The sequence below is a fragment of the Metopolophium dirhodum genome, chromosome 3, assembly GCF_019925205.1.
Source record: "Metopolophium dirhodum isolate CAU chromosome 3, ASM1992520v1, whole genome shotgun sequence".
Lineage (NCBI taxonomy): Eukaryota > Metazoa > Arthropoda > Insecta > Hemiptera > Aphididae > Metopolophium > Metopolophium dirhodum.
In genome coordinates, this window is record NC_083562.1 from 38,347,029 (window position 1) to 38,359,579 (window position 12,551).

The following is a 12,551-nucleotide window of genomic DNA, read 5'->3' on the forward strand; positions in this document are numbered from 1 at the left end:
AAGACGATGATGTGGATTTTTTTTTTAAAAGTATTGCGGAAACAGTTAAAAAATTTCCTAAAAAAGGTATAGCCGAGGCTAAGGCAAAAGTTTTAAAGCTGATTTCGGAAATAGAAAAAGAGTATGACCCAGATATGCCACCAACTTTATTTCCAATTAGTCCAGAACGACTACCAAATCGGCCACCACCTTTATTAACTCGATATAAATAATTTTGATACTGAGATATGATTGAATTTTAGGGCTGGCATAAATGTTTCTTTGCAAAATAAGCCGTCCTTATAGCACCCCCCCCCCCCTCTAATATCAATATTACCTTCAGTACGTATTAGCTACAAAATTACAAAATTACTTTAAAAATCATTAATTTATAAAACAATAAATATTTTGTTAACTTTGCACATTGTAGAAAAGCTTCATTCAAATGTAGCCGAGCTGATTGATATTGTTATGGCTACTTTTAGTAATTTTTATAAGTTGGGCAACACACTTTTAGAAATATTTTGTTTTATTCTTTCATAATTAATTTAATTTTCTGATTGCAAGATACTGTTTTTTTACTGAATATTGAATTTCATTAAATCAAATAGTTCCTAAAAACAGTTAAAATGTACTAATGACATTTATCATAAAACTAAAAACTAAAGATTTACTCGATAATGATCAATAAAAAATTGACTAACTTCAAATTTTAGTTGAAAAAAATTATCAACATATGCCCATTTGTAAACTATTGTTGGAAAATCTTTCTTTTAACTTTGTAACTAGTGTGTCAAGAATCACATAGTACGCATTTATTCTAAAGAAATCTTTAGTTGTCTGCACGTTACTTTGTGTAGGTTCTGAGTAGTTTGTACTAGTACTAGCAGTGACAATGACATTTTTTTTGATCATTTGGTTCTGTCCTTTTTCGTTTATTTCCTAAATTTTAAATTAAAATATAATTAATACAATAATCATTTTTAATAATAACGTAGTTAAGTAATCAGTTGATTAGGTGTACCTTGGAATGGATTTTTAATAGATATATTATTGACTGTTGCAAATTTATTTATATCCAACCAAATTTCTGCAAAACATTCGAGATGGTTTTATAATTCTTTAAGGATTTGATTATAGATTTAATAATAATTGCTGAATTTCCAAGAGTCGAAGATTTTTCTTGCAATTTGCTTGTTAAAATATTAATTAATGTTAAAAATCTATGTAAAAGAAACAAACATACAATGAATTGTCCTATTCTCATATTGGTAAAAATTCTTGAAAAATAATAATGAATAGTAGGTACCCTTTATATTAACTTCAAACTAACAACAAGTATCTATATATATATATTAAAACATGAAATGCAATTATCAAAATATTTACTAATAGCTGCATTTACATCTTTATCAGATTCATTATCTATCGCATTTATTAATATATCTACTATTTCTGTAATGGCAATTCCACCTAGTGTTGCTTAACTTTGTAATCGACTTTTTTTTAACACCCAACTAACATTTACTGTTGTCAAATTATTATTATTTTGTATCTGTGTTTTCATTATTATTGTTTTAATTTTAGTTCTTACTGTAAAATACTTAAAAATGTAAGCCTGATATTGCTCACATAAAAGGTTTATTATAAATAAATAAATAATTATCAATTTAATTACTTTGTTCGATTTTAAAATAAATTGATATTTTAATAAATGATTACTAATTTATTTGAATATTATATAATGTATATTACCTCAACGTTAATGTTAATTTGTCTTCAAGTGTATTCAGCTGCTGTACTCGATTGTATGGCTCAGAAGAGAAATAATTTTTCACAAGTGACAAAACAAAATTAAACTGTTTTAAATATAATTAAAAAAATTCTTGAAATAATTTTTCATCATTCACTAAATGCCCTTTAATGATTAGTTTTTCAAAAAATCCTTCCTGTTCCCTCTTTAAAAACATGGGTTTTGTGGATTTTCTTTTCTTCTTCAGTATTAAAGATTCTATCATATTGTCTTCTTCTTCCTCTTCTTCAAGTAATGACATCAAGATTGTGTTATTTATATTTACAACGGCTCGTTGGTTTTTCATATTTGTACAATATGTCAGTATAATGTGCACATTCGTTGAAAACTCAAGAGTTAAATGGTTCATGTTTATATATTACATTTAACTTAAAAGTTAATATCTAGTTATATAGTTATCAAAACATAAATATGTTCTAGTGAATCTAAGATCTAAGTATATCACTAAGTTTCACTAGACGTTCATCAAAATAAAATAAAATTATCAAGAATTATTGTATAATGCAATTAGGTAGATAATAGGTATCTACGTATAATATTATATAATTTTGAAGTGATATAACGATACACTATTTTTAGTATTTAGATCTAGTTAAGTCAAATAAAGTATTTTCAATTTTTGGTACTGATATTATTAATATATTAATAATTAAAAACATAAACATAACTATTATAATTTTATTTGAATATGCTACGTATTATGAAACATTAGATTTAAAACAAATGTTTAATAATATTATACTATCTACACAATATATATATTTTTATTTTAAATATCATATTTTATTTTGGCAACCATTGACACTTTAATATTGCGTTGGTTATACATGTTGGTCGATAATTGACTTAACATAAACATAATACCAGGTAATAAAATACAAACATACTATTTAAATATAATAAATCCTGTTACATATTTTGTAATTTATAATTATTAATTGTGTTACATAGGTAATACTGTAATAGAAAAAATATAATATAGATTATAGATTAATAATGCCCAATCCATGCCTCTTAGGCCATTTAGTTGAAATAAAATACCTAATAAAAAAATTAGAAAGTAATAGGTAAAATAAGTAATGAGTTTATATATCTTTACAGATATAAAATAAAGTGTTATTTTATTAACACTTACATTTAGTTATTTCATTATTTTAAATTTTGAATTTAAAACTAATTATATTATGTAATTTAAGGCCTAAATTACTTTTACTCATACAAAGGCAGTGAGATAAAAATTAAGTTAATTATATTATACTCTGCTCAGAAAGAAAATATGCTGCTGGTTGACAACAATTTGATCTTCTGTGCACCCTGCGCAACATTCTGCCATCAGCCATGGTTAGTTTAAGTCTCAGTGGCAGGGTGTTGAATAGGGGTTCTCAGAATCGGTGTGTTCTCATGACAGGGTATATACACTATTTAAGTAAATCGATGTTAAATTAGTAATCAATTTTAGCCATTAATATAGAACAGCTTAAATTAATTAGAAAGCATAGAATTTAAAATGTATAATACTGTAATTTTTTATTTTTTTTTAACATTTAATAATTAAGTTATCCATAGCAGCGGCTGTTGTCCACCACACTCATTTTTATATTAATTGTTTATACTGGTATGTAAAAATATGCACATTTAAATTTCAAATTTGATATTATGACGTTTTTTTTTTATATGAAATATACAATCTGTACCCTGGAAGCATAATAAGAATATATGCTAAATTACGTGAACATGAAGGAAATTGTTGAAAGAAGCCATCCAGTAGTGACACTTCCTATTGACTTGACAATATTATGACCTAATAAATTTATTTTGCACACTACAATATTTTACAATAAATAAAAAAAGGACGCAATTGCTATATGATCTGAACCCTGCTTGTTATGAAAAACTTATGCACTCAAGTATGAAAAATAAGAGTACCTATTAATTTATTTTAATTGTTATCTATTTGTTTTTGTATTATTTGAGCTTTGTTAGGTACCTAATTAAATTACACTCATATTTTTATTATTTATAATTATATTTTTCATAAATTATATATTACCTAATTTACTGCTCTGCTCAATACAATTGTCTACATTATATAATATCTTGATTCAATGAAGATGGAGCTTTGATGGAACCCGGACCCTCTGGGTTGTGTAAAGTTTTTACAGGAAGGTACATTTGCAACACGAACATCTAAGAAAATAATTTTAAACCTAAAAATGTATAATGTATATATATATATATATATATCCATTTGGTATATATATATCTTCTCTACATCGTGGTTTGAAGCTTGGGACATTCCATAGACCTTATACTATAATAGATGGAGCATGGGATATGGGAATAGTTCCAGCGGGCCGACGTGAGAGCGCTGTTCGACTATCACTCAATATTCACGAAGACTAGAACAAGGAGACCAAACTCGTACGGCCGCTTGCATGAAAAAACATAGCGGAATGAGTAGCGCCGAATACTATATATGACAATATACGGGACATCTAGTATCAAAAATCGCGTCACATGCACGCCACTGCAGAACCGGTTATGAACGTGCTCTATTATATCTATGGGATTGTAATATACAAATAGTATAGTGAATAATAGTATTTTCAGGGGGCTATGTCATCTACTATTACCATTGTTTGTCCCGTATTGTCATAAATAATATTTGATCGCAAGATTAAACAGCCACAGGCTGAGGTTACCCCGTCCCGTGCTATCTTTTTCGTTCCTGACCATGGACTAAGTCGGGGCGGACTGGCTACTTTTGGTCCAGGGCGCAAAATTAATTAGGGACCCGTAAATTTTTTTTTAAACTAACTAAAATTAGGAAAGAGTTATCCATTACAATAACAGTTAAATTTAAGAAAGGGCGCGAAAATGGTAATAGGGACCTGTGTTATAAATACGAATGGTGACCCGGGGTGCTACCTGTCGGCTGGCTTATAGCACCCTGGGCCAAGGCAGTCCACCCCTGGGACTAAGATATAATGGGCTGGAAACGAGCAGCTTATCAAGACCACAAAAGATGCAAAATGTAAAGCCAAATAAAACCACCGGTAGCGCTGAAAACCATAGACATATAAATATATTTATTTATATGTCTATACTGAAAACATTAGGTACCATAGATAAGTATAATATATGATTAGGTACCCAGTATTCTTAACCTTTTAGTGGCCGACCCCCGCGGACCATTTCAGGTCGTTTCCTATATAGACCTATTAACTAACCAACTTAGTTAATAGGTTTATGGTTATTGGTTTCCTGTCCATTATAATTTCTTAGTCTGTGTTCCTAAGTTCATCAGGGCCGAACGATCCGACCAAATCGACTTCAAGGCTCAAGCGCGGATATCCTAGATTCAGAGCCATACATATATCACGCGGAATCTAGGACAAAATATCCAAGGACAAAATATCCACGGAAAAAATATCCAAACCAAAGTATCCAAGGACAAAATATCCAACGGTCAAAATACCCACGGACAAAATATCCAAATTTAGCCGTTTTTACGTAAATTAGTAGATTATACTTTACTTTGTAATAAAATTAGCTCAAATATCAAATTATTTAATTATAAAAATATACCTAATTTATAATAATAATATAAATATAAATATATGATATAATATAGGTATTCCATATAATATTACACTATTTTTTAAAAATGTAGGTACTAATTAGTAATTACTAATTACTAATAGTAAAATTAATTACATTAATAGTAATAATATCACAAATTATACTGCACACACATTAGTCAAACCCCTGCGTTGAATTTGTAATTGTTATTGATATATTTATATATATATATTAATTACAATATATATAATATTAACAAAGCTCGCCAAGCTCAGCTCATGGATACATACACGCACCTACGTCCTACGATAAAGATAAAATGTAATAATATTATAGTATTTCAACCTGGAAATTTCACGAGATGCCATTGTATTATATAATGTAGGTATCTTATCGTTTAAATTATCGACAAGACAAGTGTGAGTGACTATAATGATTTTATCGGATTATTATTAAATTTATTAGATTTTGTTGTATCGTATCTATACGGTCATACGGAAATAAGGTGGCTTTACTTATACTAGTATACTACATTACTACCTATATTTAGTGTCTGGTTTTCAAACTCCGACAAATTACAGTTATCGTTACATATAAATCAATAAATCTATAATACGTATAATTATTGTCTTCGTCGTCGTCAACGTCGTTCGGTTTTCGTGTTAACGTAGTGAAGTGTAGTTCATAAATTTGTTAAAAACTAATAAATGGAAGTAACGAGATCGAACAAAGGTGGTTTAAAAGCCATATTTAGTAGGCACATGTATACTGTATACTGTATCATGGCGCTGCGTGAAATCAAACTTATTAAAATGTCTGGGAATATTACAATCTGAATTGGACTATTTTGAACCACACGTCATCACAACACATCTGATCGCATGTACAAAAAACTCAGGGAAAATCAATGTCATAAAATGTGTAAATGAAATGCTCCAACTTGCAAACGCAATGAAAAAAATCCAGGACAAATATTTTCTGAAGTGGTAGCAAAAGTGGACCGTAACACAAAAACTCTGATGCCAGCCGAATAAATCGTGAAAAGAAGATCGAACATCGAAGAACAATCCAATAAATCCTAGATGTCTTAACCAATTAGTTATTGATGAGAATGATTTGTGTTATTTAGGTGACAAATCAACACGATTTTTGTTGCACGATAACGGAATTGACGAAACTGAACGGATAATTGTTTTTGCAACAGATAATTATTGTTTAAAATATTTAACTGAAGCTTCTACCTGTTATATGGACGGAAATTTTTCAATGGCTCCACTAATATTCCAACAACTGTACGTCATTCGTGTTAAAGTAAATAGTGTTTTTATAACTGCTGCTTTTATCTTATTTAAAAATAAAACAGAATCGAGTTACGAAGAAATGCTTCAATCATAATACATAAATGTGCCGAAAGAAATTTGTTTCCGGACCCACAGATAATTAATGTGGACTTTGAAAAAGCAGAAATCAATACTATAAAAACTGTTATTGGAGAAGATGTACAAATCCAGGGATGCTTTTTTCATCTCTGTTAAAGTACCCACAGAAAAATACAACAGTTAGGTCTTGAACAATTGTACAGGTCAAATGAAGAGTTTTCCCATTTTTGTGGCATGTTAGACAGCCTGGCGTTTTTACCAATAAATGATATTAATGCAGGTAAGTAGTTACAACTTAAAATATAATTTGATAATTTAAAAGATGGGAAGAGGGATTACCCCTCTAATGTACCTACATTTTACTAATTTTAGTATAGTTTGCGATAGTATTATACGCTATTGAAGTAATTTATTTTATTATACAGTAGGCTAACACAGTATTAAATATTTTATAAATTTGTAACTACAGAAATAAATTTTTTTGTACTGCTATATTTAAAACTTATGAGTAGGGCCCGGAACTTCATGCATTTGCACTTTTTTCTTAAGCTCATATTCGAGGCTCATATTTATAGAAATTCAGCTTACGTCACACAAAATTGAAAATTCAATAGTTCTTTCGTTTTAGGTCATCAAGTCCTTACTTATAAGTAACATTGTATTACATTTTCAAGCTTTTTGAGTCGACGAATTTTTTAGAAAAAAGAATCCATAAATAGCTTGATTTGTTCAAGGTTTAAATTATTTAAAAAGTGTCATGCCTGAAGAAGCTACAGATTTGGTCGAGTATTTTGAGCACACATATGTAGGGTCGTATAAAAGAGTTGGGAACGGACAATCGGAGACACGTATAAAATTGCGAAAAACATCTCCTCATTTTCCACCATCTGTCTGGTATGTAAGAGACACAACATTAAACAACGGAGATCGGACTAACAATGTATGTGAGGGATGGAATAATCGGTTTTAAAACTTAGTAAGTACTTATTTATTATTAGGAGGTATTAAAATTCAATTAAAATATTCAATATAATTTGTTTAATATTAATTAAGGTGAATCACAAACATCCAACAATTTGGACATTGATTACTAAAATGCGGCATGGAAATGCAGCAGACGAAACCAAAGTCACACAGCGTCAACTGGGTACTATAATTGAACCACCATCGAAAAATAAAAGAAAACATATATTAAAAGAGTACAATGATGGAAGTAGGGTCATTCCAAATTTTTTAAATGCTATTGCTAATTTTATTAGAAAATAAAATAAAATTTTCTATTTTTAAAAACGTATTTCTAAATTTTTAGAAAGTAGTGTAGGTAGTCATGTTTTTAGCAAATTATTTTACATTTTATTTTATATTATTTGACTATTTGACTAATATGTGTGCAGTATATTTTGTGATATTATATTAAATAATATATTTATATTTATATTATTATTATATATTAGGTATATTTTTATAATTAAATAGTTTGATATTTGAGCTAATTTTATTACAAAGTAAAGTGTAATCTACTAATTTACGTAAAAGCGGATAAATTTGAATATTTTGTCCTTGGATATTTTGACCGATTACCATCGCTCTATCCAGTTAGTATCTTAACAAATTTAATTTAATTTGTCATGGTAGGTTAAGGTATATATTATTTAAGAACTATACCATGCTTGTAGTGTAGCGTGGAGTTCAGTGGTGTATTTAGGTTTTTGTCATGGGGGGGGAGGGGGGTTGATCCCATTGATCAAACTTGATTGAATGAATGAAAATTTTTGCCCCCGAGAAAGTAGTGGCCGTCAACAGCTGAGCTTCACTTGATAACAATGTAAATTATATAGGAGTACTCACGGACTAAGATATATCTTAGTCCGTGGGGCTTATCTAGTTAGTATATAGATATCTGTGGTTAATACCTGCTCGGTGCTCTGGAAACCAATTATAACCATTGATAACCAATACACCTTGTCTGAAAATCGCCACCCGCCCGCCGTCGAGCAATATCTTGATACTGCAATCGGGCCTCGTGGCCAAGGCACAGAATAACCTGTTGAATAGTTCAATGAGTTCGGCCCAAAGTCACCACTACGCATGCGCAAAACTGTGAGTTACAAGTCATTGCTGATGAATACACAAAACTCAAAATATAACCGTCGTGACGTTATAGTCATTTATCATTATACATTTTATAATTTCTATCTTCTATTGAGTATTTGAAATTTGAATAGAGGGCCTTTACTACGACTGTGAAAATGAGCAAATTTAGCAAGTCACACAACTGTTGTATTTTATGTCTGAAATCGCCATTGAAAGTACCTTATCTTAGATTGCATCAGTAAGCATACTTTAGTGTTATTATTTAGTTTTTACTTTTATTACTGGTGGGGCCCAGATAGCTACTTATTATTAGTAGTAATTAGTATTTTATGGTATAAAATATGCTATTAGCTGAATTATTTTCATATAGTTGGTAGTGTAGAATAACATGATACACTTTTTATTTTGTTAATAAATTGCTGCTTGGAACTACTTCATTAAAAACATATTTAAATTTATAGATTTCCAACAAATGAAGAGAAAAGAAATATATGGTTGAATGCTTGTGGTTTGCAAGCTGATGAATATTCGCCAAATCGAAAGTTATGTTCTAGACATTTTGATGAACCTTGTTATAGCAAATGTGGTTATCGTTTAAAATCAGATGCGATTCCTACAAAATATTTAAAAGGTCAAATCATACGACCATATTTTCAACTGTAAGTACCTATCCTTTATTTAGATTTAATTTTATACTATTTTTAATTATACATCATTTATGTTAAATAGACCTGAATACAAATTAAAAAATGATGAACTATTGAGTTCTCTTCAGCCATCGAAATCTGAAACTGTAAATGTTAATTCCAAACTCAAACAATGTATTTAGACAAAATAAAATTGGTAAATTTCCAAGATCCATACTTGTTGCTGAAAGACAATTATATACTTTGGACAACAGATTTAAACAAAGTGCCTTCAATTACTTACCCTGATATTTTCAACGAATCTAGGAAAAAAAATCCCCGTCATAAGAAAAAAAAGCCCCGTACCAACTAAATACATTATTCTTTTTTATTATGATTTACATAATTAAATATAATCATAATATAATCATTACATTTATCAATGTACCTAACACTTCTTTAATATAATATCTATAACCATAAAATATTTTATTAAAATTAATAAAAATTATTATATTATTAGGTATGTATCTAATAAGTAATTTAATATTAATTATACTAGACAATACATTTATTTTATTATAAGGAAACTATAAAAAAAATTACATCTAGTATATGACATTAAACAATAACTAATTATATCACAGTTAAAAAATCATATAACATAAACCATAAATCAAAATATATATAGAATAAATAGTTCAATAACATATTATATATTATGTATTACTTATTAATTATTATAAAGTATACAAGAATAGCTGCAATCTGCATTTTACATTGTCAATAATTGTCATTTGTACATAATTAAAAAAATGTTTGAAGGTAAATAATTGTCATTTGTCCATTGTATATAATTTTAAAAAATTGTCAAAGGTGAATAACTGTCATTTGTCATTTGTATATAATTTTAAAAAAATTAAAAAAATGTAACTGTGTACAAATTTAAAATAATTTAGTCGCATCGCTTTCTAATGTTGTGGCGAACTGCCATTAGAAAATCTAATGTACTTATATCATTATTTTTAATTTGTACACATACATTTTTTAGGCGGTTTTCAATTAATTGTTTTGTACCTAGTTTTTTATTCGGCTAATACACTCTCCGGAACATTTAATATTGCACATGAAAAAATTTGATTAGGCGTGTCGTTGGTTATTGTGGCTTTTGCCTTCATATTTTTTATAATTTTTACTGCAGAAAGCATATTTTTATTTGCCTCGTGTACGTGATCGTGTTCAATGGATAGTAAAGTTGGACTATCAATATTTAAATCTGTTTTTAAAATACAGGGACACTTCAATGAACTTGATTTAGTAAATCTCCAACGAATCATAGTTTTGCATTCTTTTTGAATGTTGTACAAATATCTACCGTATGGCATTGTACTGCGTAGAGCTTCCCTCTTTGGCCAATATATTTATTTTTTAAACATGTGTTCTAACAATATGATGAATTTTCTGAAAATGATTGATGCTGTTTTACATGATACATTAAATCTATATTCTAAATCAGTAAATGGAATATTTAATCTTAATTTCATTAGACACAATCACACAATAGAAGTTTTTGAAATTCGTTTAATCTCTGACTATTAGCAGTAAGTCCATGTTTAATTTGCTCCAATATTAAATTAAAAACATCAATTGAATCCAGTCCTGTGTAATAAGTGAACATTTTTTTCCGCCCATTAAATGTTTTTTCAGTGAAGTAAAAATAATCTATTTGATTTTGTAATTCAGAACACTTATCTCGTAAATTCTCCAACTCGCTGATATCTATTAACTTAAGGTCAGTATTACAAGCTGTTCCATTCTCTTCAATAGGATCACCCAACAAATCATTTTTTAAATCAATGCTCGAACCGGGTTCAGAAGAATCAACAATGTTTAATTTTACAGTATTTGGAAATAAACCCGTAGGTTTTAATTCCATTTTTCTACTTGCACAATTGTACCTTTTAATTGCAGGAGTAGTAGCTAAAAAATAATGGTTGATTAAATATGTAGAAAAGAAATAAGAAAAAAAATTATTTACCTCTTCCCGAGTTATAGCCTATGCTTAAGGTCGGTACCAAAATTTTTATCATCGTAGTATTTGGCTGGTTTACCTTAAAATAAAACAATTTGAATAAAAAAAAATAATATTCTTGATAGATACTTGTTTAATATGCCACCAACCTTATATTTCATAATGTAGTAATATTTTAAAAAAGTTTAACATATTATACAGCAGCTATATGTACCTACTTAATATTGTGATTATAAATTAATATTATAATTGATAATTATTAATCTTATGTTTGTCCACATAATCACAATGTTCCTAATGTTTTAGTTTATTAGATTAAATAGGTCTTTAGTCCCTACTACGAAATTCAGTTGTGCAAGTATGATTATTATTGAAGTATGTAGGTGGATAGGTAGCACATTAGTCAAAGACAAGTACCAAATCAGTTGCTAAGTAACTAATGTTTATTTCCAATAAAATATTTACCAGTTTTAAAACGAACTGAACAAACTCTCATATTCTTAAGCCTACTATCACGAACATCAGTTCTGTGTAATACGTTAAGCCACTCTGTTCGCTGTTTTAACATTTGTGTTTTTAAATCTGCCGCAGCATGCACTTTAACCTTTGGAAACCGATAAAATGACAACGATTTGTCCGAGTGTTTGTTTCCACAACCATAAACACCACAAATTAACGGCATTTTATGTAATGGATTAAATAATAATTACAAATTAACAAATAACAAATTAAATCAAAGCTGAAAACGCAGCAAAATACTCAAGTACAACAATTTTAATTAATATTCACCGTTTGTCGGACCACCAATTGTGATAACACGTGATTGATAAGATAACGTAATTGTTTGTATCACGGTCTAAGACCGTTTGTCTACTTTTATAGATACCTTATAATAGGTTTTTAATAACCTTGTCCTGGCCACGATTTAAGGTGTCTTAAATCGTGCTCGTGGGCCGTGGCTCTGAGACTGACGCACAAAAGTCAGCGAACTATACAGTGACGGGCGGTAACGAATAATAAAATTTATATTATCAAATATTCAAATA

At 28.8% G+C, this 12,551-nt stretch overlaps 2 protein-coding genes and 2 pseudogenes across 3 annotated transcripts; 2 read left to right on the top strand and 2 right to left on the bottom strand.

Moving 5' to 3' along the window:
- Positions 1 to 626: 626 nt before the first annotated feature.
- On the bottom strand, positions 627 to 3,132 carry LOC132940689 (uncharacterized; annotated as a pseudogene).
- A 1,568-nt stretch (positions 3,133 to 4,700) lies between these two features.
- On the top strand, positions 4,701 to 8,019 carry LOC132940691 (uncharacterized; annotated as a pseudogene).
- A 749-nt stretch (positions 8,020 to 8,768) lies between these two features.
- Positions 8,769 to 9,830, top strand: LOC132942059 (uncharacterized). The gene is made up of 4 exons (XM_061010353.1): positions 8,769 to 8,853; positions 8,979 to 9,085; positions 9,309 to 9,506; positions 9,577 to 9,830. Exons 1-4 carry the CDS (start codon positions 8,842 to 8,844, stop codon positions 9,674 to 9,676), a joined length of 417 nt encoding a protein of 138 aa, XP_060866336.1. The 5' UTR covers positions 8,769 to 8,841; the 3' UTR covers positions 9,677 to 9,830.
- Positions 9,831 to 10,247: 417 nt separating this feature from the next.
- On the bottom strand, positions 10,248 to 12,256 carry LOC132941998 (uncharacterized). Of its 2 annotated transcripts, XM_061010280.1 has the most exons (3): positions 11,971 to 12,256; positions 11,512 to 11,584; positions 10,248 to 11,453 (listed from the first exon to the last, which is right to left on the bottom strand). In XM_061010280.1, exons 2-3 carry the CDS (start codon positions 11,561 to 11,563, stop codon positions 11,017 to 11,019), a joined length of 489 nt encoding a protein of 162 aa, XP_060866263.1. In that variant the 5' UTR covers positions 11,564 to 11,584; positions 11,971 to 12,256; the 3' UTR covers positions 10,248 to 11,016. The 2 variants fall into 2 exon arrangements, with proteins under 2 accessions (XP_060866263.1, XP_060866264.1); XM_061010281.1 differs by lacking the exon at positions 11,971 to 12,256 and having other exon boundaries at positions 11,512 to 11,683.
- Positions 12,257 to 12,551: the final 295 nt, after the last annotated feature.